Below are 8,910 nucleotides of genomic sequence, written 5' to 3' on the forward strand. Positions count from 1 at the left end.
ACTTTTCAGACCATAAAAGTATGAAACTAGAAATAAATTGGACAAAGAAAACAAAAAGGCTCACAAACACATGGAGGCTTACCAACATGCTCCTAAATAATCAATGTATCAATGAACAAATTAAAATAGAGATCAAGGGATATATGGAAACAAATGACAACAATAACACAAAGCCCCAACTTTGGTGGGACGCAGCGAAAGCAGTCTTAAGAGGAAAGTATATAGCAATCCAGGCATACTTAAAGAAGGAAGAACAATCCCAAATGAATAGTCTAACATTACAATTATCGAAATTGGAAAAAGAAGAACAAATGAGGTCTAAAGTCAGCAGAAGGAGGAACATAATAAATATCAGAGAAGAAATAAATAAAATTGAGAAGAATAAAACAATAGAAAAAAATCAATGAAACCAAGAGTTGGTCCTTTGAGAAAATAAACAAAATACATAAGCCCCTAGCCAAACTTATTAAAAGAAAAAGAGAATTAACACACATCAACAGAATCAGAAATGAGAAAGGAAACATCACGACGGACCCAACAGAAATACAAAGAATTATTAGAGAATACTATGAAAACCTACATGCTAACAAGCTGGAAAACCTGAAAGAAATGGACAACCTCCTAGAAAAATACAACCTTCCAAGACTGACCAAGGATGAAACACAAAATTTAAACAAACCAATTACAAGCAAAGAAATTGAAGCAGTAATCAAAAAACTACTCAAGAACAAAACCCCTGGGCCAGATGGATTTACCTCATAATTTTATCAGACATACAGAGAAGACATAATACCCATTCTCCTTAAAGTTTTCCAAAAAATAGAAGAGGAGGGAATGCTCCCAAACTCATTCTATGAAGCCAATATCACCCTAATTCCAAAGGATCATACACCATGACCAAGTGGGATTCATCCCAGGGATGCAAGGATGGGACAACATTCGAAAATCCATCAACATCAACATCATCCACCACATAAACAAAAAGGACAAAAACCACATGATCATCTCCATAGATGTTGAAAAAGCATTCAACAAAATTCAACATTCATTCATGATAAAAACTCTCAGCAAAATGGGTATAGAGGGCAAGTACCTCAACATAATAAAGGCTAAATATGATAAACCCACAGCCAACATCATACTGAACAGCGAGAAGCTGAAAGCTTTTCCTCTGCAATTGGTAACAAGACAGGGATACCCACCCTCCCCACTGTTATTCAACATAGTATTGGAGGTCCTAGCCATGGCAATTAGACAAAACAAAGAAATACAAGGAATCCACATTGGTAAAGAAGAAGTTAAACTGTCACTATTTGCAGATGACATGATATTGTACATAAAAAACCCTAAAGACTCCACTCCAAAACTACTAGAACTGATATCGGAATACAGCAAAGTTGCAGGATACAAAATTAACACACAGAAATCTGTGGCTTTCCTATACACTAACAATGAACTAATAGAAAGAGAAGTCAGGAAAACACTTCCATTCACAATTGCATCAAAAAGAATAAAATACCTAGGAATAAACCTAACCAAGGAAGTGAAAGACCTGTACCCTGAAAACTACAAGACACTCTTAAGAGAAATTAAAGAGGACACTAACAAATGGAAACTCATCCCATGCTCCTGGCTGGGAAGAATCAATATCATCAAAATGGCCATCCTGCCCAAAGCAATATACAGATTTGATGCAATTCCTATCAAATTACCAACAGCATTCTTCAATGAACTGGAGCAAATAGTTCAAAAATTCATATGGAAACACCAAAGACTCCAAATAGCCAAAGCAATCATGAGAAGGAAGAATACAGTGAGGGAGATCTCACTCCCCAAATTCAAGCCCTACTACAAAGCCACAGTAATCAAGACAATTTGATACCGGCACAAGAACAGAGCCACAGACCAGTGGAACAGAATAGAGACTCCAGACATTATCCCAAACATATATGGCCAATTAATATATGATAAAGGAGCCATGGACATACAATGGGGAAATGACAGTCTCTTCAACAGTTGCTGCTTGCAAAACTGGACAGCTGCATGTAAGACAATGAAACTGGATCACTGTCTAACTCCATACACAAAAGTAAATTTGAAATGGATCAAAGACCTGAATGTAAGTTATGAAATCATAAAACTCTTAGAAAAAAACATAGGCAAAAATCTCTTGGACATAAACATGAGTGACTTCATCATGAACATATCTCCCTGGGCAAGGGAAACAAAAGCAAAAATGAACTAGTGGGACTACATCAAGCTGAAAACCTTCTGTACAGCAAAGGACACCATCAATAGAACAAAAAGGTACCCTATAGTATGGGAGAATATATTCATAAACGACAGATCCAATAAAGGCTTGACATCCAAAATATATAAAGAGCTCACGCACCTCAACAAACAAAAAGCAAATAATCCAATTAATAAATGGGCAGAGTAGCTGAACTCCACTTCTCCAAAGAAGAAATTCAGATGGCCAACAGACATATGAGAAGATGCTCCACATTGCTTGTCATCAGAGAAATGCAAATGAAAACCACAATGAGATATCACTTCACACCAGTAAGGATGGCTACCATCCAAAATACAAACAAAAACAAATGCTGGCAAGGTTGTGGAGAAAGGGGAACCCTCCTACACTGCTGGTGGGAATGGAAATTAGTTCAACCATTGTGGAAAGCAGTATGGAGGTTCCTCAAAAAGCTCAAAATAGAAATACCATTTGATCCAGGATTTCCACTTTTAGGGATTTACTCTAATAATGCAGCAGCCCAGTTTGAAAAAGACAGATGCACCCCTATGTTTATTGCAGCACTATTTACAATAGCCAAGAAATGGAAGCAACCTAAGTGTCCATCAGTAGATGAATAGATAAAGAAGATGTGGTACATATACACAATGGAATATTATTCAACCATAAGAAGAAAACAAATCCTACCATTTGCAACAACATGGATGGAGCTAGAGGGTATTATGCTCAGTGAAATAAGCCAGGCAGAGAAAGACAAGTACCAAATGATTTCATTCATATGTGGAGTGTAAGAACAAAGTAAAACTGAAGGAACAAAACAGCAGCAGAATCACAGAACCCAAGAATGGACTAACAATTACCAAAGGGAAAGGGACTGGGAACGATGGGTGGGAAGGGAGGGATAAGGGTTGGGAGAAAGAAAGTGGGTATTATGATTAGCATGTTTAATGTAGGGGGGGTGCATAGGGAGGGCTGTGCAACACAGAGAAGACAAGTAGTGATTCTACAACATCTTACTAAGCTGATGGACAGTGACTGTAATGGGTCTTGTGGGGGCGACTTGGTGAAGGGGGGACCCTAGTAAACATAATGTTCTTCATACAGTTGTAGATTAATGATAACAAAATAAATAAAGATAATAAATAAAAAAATAACTGGGATGAATTCCCATAATCTGTTAAAAGAAGTTACTTTACCAAAAGATAAAATCTGTAAACCTGATTTACAAATATAAAACAATTTTTTCATTTTTAATTGAGATATGATTGACATGTAACAGTATATTTCAGGTGTACAACATAATGATTCTATATTTGTATATATTGAAAAATGATTGCCACAGTTGTCTCATAATTAACATCCATCACCACGCAGTTACAAAGTTTTGTATATGTCTGTGTCTGTGTATATACCATATTCATACATATATATATGTATTTTTTATGTAATTTTAAACTCAGGATCCCATTATCAGGTAAATAGATAACCAAATTATGTATTTCATACAATAAAATACAAGTCAATAATAAGAAAAGGAATGATTTCTTATAAACACAAAAATGAATCTCAAGAGAAAGAAGCCAGACACAAAATATTATATACTGTATGGTTCTATATTAAGTCTAGAACTGGCACAATCAATGTAATAGATACCTGATCAGTGCTTGCCTGGGGTTGGGGAGGAGGAGACATTGATAGCAGAAGCGTGTGGGAACTTACTGGTGTGTTGGAAATGTTCTATAAATTGTTTGTAGTCGGAGTTACTAGGGTATATACATTTATCACAACTCATAGAAGAATACACTCAAAATGTGAGCATTTTATTGTATGTCAGTTATACTTCCTTGAAATTGCTTAAAAAACACATCCTCCTCCAGGTGCTATTGTACTTCTCTGTTCCCTTTATAGAAAAAACTCCTCAGAAGAGTTATATATACTCTGTGTTCCATTTCTCCCCTCCCATTCTCTCTTTAAACCATTGAAGTTCACTTCCTTATTTCACCAAAATTGCCCATGTCAATGTCATCAATGACTTCCACATGGCTAAATGTCATGGCCAGTTTTCAGTCTTTCCCTAACTTGCTCGTCAGCAGCGTTTGTCATGTCAGTCGGTCTTCCCTTTCGCAAATGCTTCCTTTTCTTGTCTGTAAGGAAACCTTTGTAGGCTCTGCTCCTCCTCAGTCTCCTTCGCTGGTTTGTCCTTACTTCCCCAACTCCAAATATTGGAGTGTCCCAGAAATCCCTCAGACCTTCTCTTTCCCGCTTTCTGGTGGGGGACCTCACTAGGATCCTGGATTTTAAATATATATATATACCTACACATTACTGAAGCATAAATTTTTATCTCCAGTTGAGGCCTTTAACCTGAATTCCAAATCTGATTTCCTAACTACCTACTCAACATCTCCACTCAAGTGTCTCAAATGGGCCTCTCAAATTAGCATATGCTAAATGGAATTACTGGTTTCTGAATTATCCTCCAAGAAAAAAAGCTTGCTCTACCCACAGTCCTGTCTCAACTAATGGCAAATTTTTTTTCTTGAGAACAAATTTTTATTCTAAAAATAGATCTCAGTAACAATGAAGTACACCAAAAACTGGTCATTATAGTAAAAAGAAAGGTAACAGAAATTTGCTTTAAATTTTTTTTCTGAAAAAATACAAAATTATACTGTCAGTATATCTGAATTATTCATTTTATGGATTAACCAAAGAAATTTTAAAATCATAGATTGGATTCTGCCTGCTATTTAGACATAGATCTGGATTGCTTTTATCTTCAGGTAAACACATTTTCAAGGAATGAAAACAAAATTGAACATTTGCTTAAGTAAGCATAATTAGGGATATGAATTTGGTGATTTGCATCAATCACCATTTCCCTCAATTTTTGTAGGTAACCAAAAAAACTGCATCAAAGTACTCCTATTTGAAAGTAACAAATTATACAACTTACATACAAAGAAAAGACATAACTAAATTATTTCAAACCCAAAGCACAGGAGACTTTAAAGGCATATAATGAGATTTAGTACTTTAAAAGTGGTTTGACTTCTTCAAAGTGCTAACAAACAAATACTCAAGAAAATATCAGGCCTGTACCTTCAGCACTTGAAGTACTGAAATGTCAAGAATGCAGGAGACAAAGTGAAAATTAGAAGGCCCTGGTCACTATAAAACATGCCTGAAGTACATTTTGTGAAAGGACAGCAATTAGGGCTAATTTAGTAACATACAACTCAGCTGCTGGCCCACATCTCTTTTCAAATTAATGTAAACACATGTGGTTCATAGTTCCTGCACACTGCATGTGTCACATTATACCTTACAACCATATTTTGGATAATTATTATTCACATTTGTCACTTTGACCATAATGCAAAGTAGAAATCCTTTTATATCAATATTCCTGACATATGGCATACTCTGAAAATCAGAAGCTGATTACAAATTACATTAATTCCTATGAAACATAGGTACATATTTGTTAGGACATCTTAGCTCTTTTGTATTATCAAAAATTGGTGTAACTTAGTAGGACTAAATACTTTTGTCAAAACCTGACCCTGAGTTTTGAATGCTGTAATATAAACTGTAAAACAGAACACAGTCCAAAATAATTTGGCTAATATTGGTGTCCCTACAATACTGTGATTTTTCCATCTGTTAACATAATGTCTCTTCAATAAGGAAACAAGAGGAGTGGTCTGAAGAATACCCACATAAAGATGCAGGAAGTTTCTGTCTAAAAAATTCCTGTTTGAAAACTTGATGTGAATTTATTCCAAAAAACACTGGTATCTTGGTATAAAAATTGTGTTTCTCCAATCCTTGAGTAAATTCAGCAGTGTGTGAAGATGCAGCATTTTCATCCTGTGGCCTGAGGGGAGCCCACAATCCCTGGCTTGACAAACTGCATTAACCTACAGTTCTAAGTATAGTTCTAAATGTTTTGGAAATCACATGAGTTTAAGTTAGATGTGTTTACACTAACCATTTGTAAATCTTGAAAGCAGCTCTACATCTCTTAAAAATATTTACTAAGTATAAAATTAGTAGCTGAATATGAAATAAAGCAATTTCCAGTGGTGACAATATTCTCCCAGTAGCAAATAACCTAACTTTTTAGTACTAACAACTATGTCTTATCATGTTAAACATCACAATTCACTGAAATTACACAGAAGAAAAAAGTTATATCAACTGCAATTGAAAGCTCAAAAGAATTTAATAAAAAATTTAACAAGTTAACAGGACTAAGCCCAGGTATTGTTTCTGGTTTTGATTTGGCGGGGCTGGGGGAATCCTAAACCAAGTACTCACCTTGAAAATGTAAAATATTGATGCTTAAGGCTGATTTACTTGTATAATTTCTCTTGTATGGCACTAGTAATTAGGGTGTATTAGACTCTGAACAGCATTAGTTCTTTGCACAACAATGGTACTCAAAACTCCTAAATGCACTGAGAAACTCCTTATTTGGATGCCCACATGACATTGTGCACCCTTCAGTGATGAGGTCTCCCAATTACTAGCCCTGACCAATGCCGCAAAAAAATGGGACAGGACTTGTCTTACATATATTTCCTTAGAGTGAATATAACTCTTCCAGTAACTATGCTCTGAATGTTCATTTAAAAACCCAAACCAAACCTTTTCTACCTTTAGTAATCATCACAAATCTTTACATATTTATATAATACATTGTATATTATATGCATTGCCTGTTCATACTATTTTCAAGAACAGAATATTGTTTTAAATAATCAGCCACAATTAACTGACAGGGCCCATCAGTCACGCTCTCCACTGATCTTTGGGTTCCTTAAATGATGGCATCATGTTCATCGATGGCTCTATACATTTTGCATCCAATGTAAGAACAGATAGAATTCCCAGTGTTAATACAATACCACCAACAAAACTACCAGAGTCAAACTTCAATCCTTTATTTTCTTTAGAATTAATAGTAGCTGTGATTGTTACTGATGAAGAAACAGATGTCACTGGACTATTGAGGGTTGTGGTCACCTGGGATGTGTTTTGTGAAGCACTTGTTATCTTGGGTGTAGACTTTGAGGTGATGGAAGTTGTATTTGTTGAGACTCCTGGTGGTGTCATTTTAGATGCTGCTGTGGATTTCAAGGTAGTGACCGTCACATTTTTTGAGACCGAGGAAAGTGAAGTTGTAGATCGTTTGGCTGTGGGTGTCAAGGCAATGACTGTCACATTCTTCGAGACTACAGAAACTGGAGTTGTTGATGGTTTCACAGTGTTGTTGGAAGATCCCGTTGTATGGCTGGTAGTTCCTGTTGGCTTAGCACTGGAGTTTGCTAGAATCACAGGGTTCTTTGTGTTGGCAGATCCCTCGAGGTCGCTGCTGACCTCGGTGGCCTTCAGCAGCGCCAGCACCAGCAGCACCGCCCAGCAGCCTGGCGCGCCGAGTCCCATTGTTCCGAGAGCAGGACACGGCGGCCTCGTGGGTCCCCGACCAAGGCGCAGGCTGCGCAGGTAGGAACGGCCCTCCACTCACCAACGCCGTGCACGCTGCCCCTCCCGCCACCTGACTCCAATCAACTAATGGCAACTTTATCCTCTGGGTTTCTCCAGCTAAAAACCCTGCAGTCATCTTTGAGGCCCTGCTTTATCTTTCACCCCACATCCAAACCAATCCATCAGCAAATCCTATCCATTCTACCCTTAGGATATATTATTTAGACCACTTTTTACCTTCCATCTGTTAGCACCCTGTAACAAGCTACCATTATTTCTCGCCTGGATTACTGCAATAGCCCCTGATTGTATCTCTTTGCTTCTGCATTTGTTCTGTCTATAACTTCTCCTCAACACAAATTTTATTAAAAATTAATCAGATCATGTCATTCCTCTGCTCAAAATATTTGAATGGCTTTTCATCTCATTCAGTGCAGAAGTAAAATCCTATGATGGCTTGTAAGGCCCCACATGGTAAGACCCTTTCTGATCTTCCTAGCTTTTACCTGCTCCTTTCCAGCCACACAGGCCTTCTACCTCAGGGCCTTTTCCATGCTGCTCCAACTGCCCGAAATCCTTTTCTGCCAGATAGCTTTATGTCTTGTTCTCTCACTTTCTTTAGGGATCTTTTCAAATGTCACTTTTTTAGTGGGGCTTTTTCAAATCATAAGACAGCACCTGCCTACCCCCTACTCCCTCTCTCTTCTTCCCTGCTTTACTACCACTATCTAGAGCACTCATTGGCCATCTCACTTACTTTATATTTATTTCTTTATTTATTGTCTGACTCCATATCCACCATTCCCTCCTTCCTAGAATATGCTTTTCAGGAGGGTAGCAGCTTTAATACACTCCCAATAAGAGTATAGTAAATATTCATTTAAATAAATGGATGTTTGCCCATAGCAGGATTTCAATAATTTAATTACACGAATTAATAAATTGAAGATACTCATCCCTGGACCTGAGAATAGAAGTGAAATGTCTAGATATGCAATTTCAAGTGTTGGAAATATGCGGACAGCCTGCTAGACCAGATTTCCCTGAGGTAAGGAGGGCAAAGGAACTGGAAAGCTATGTAAGCAATACACTCACTTAGAACTCAAGACCCAGGTCAGTCCTTGTGATTCTAACAGAGGTAACAATCATCAATGGAAGGTCTTCCA

At 37.2% G+C, this 8,910-nt stretch overlaps 1 protein-coding gene across 1 annotated transcript; it reads right to left on the reverse strand.

The window, feature by feature from the left end:
* Positions 1 to 6,570: 6,570 nt before the first annotated feature.
* On the reverse strand, positions 6,571 to 8,479 carry LOC108407033 (porimin-like). Its single transcript, XM_037026633.2, has one exon. The coding sequence runs from the start codon at positions 7,700 to 7,702 to the stop codon at positions 7,049 to 7,051; it is 654 nt and encodes a 217-aa protein (XP_036882528.2). The 5' UTR covers positions 7,703 to 8,479; the 3' UTR covers positions 6,571 to 7,048.
* Positions 8,480 to 8,910: the final 431 nt, after the last annotated feature.

Source organism: Manis javanica, chromosome 6 (genome assembly GCF_040802235.1).
Source record: "Manis javanica isolate MJ-LG chromosome 6, MJ_LKY, whole genome shotgun sequence".
NCBI classification, from domain to species: Eukaryota; Metazoa; Chordata; class Mammalia; order Pholidota; family Manidae; genus Manis; species Manis javanica.

Bases quoted from the DNA above. Each gene is read 5' to 3' on its own strand.
- LOC108407033 (XM_037026633.2), bottom strand. From the start codon at position 7,702: ATGGGACTCGGCGCGCCAGGCTGCTGGGCGGTGCTGCTGGTGCTGGCG.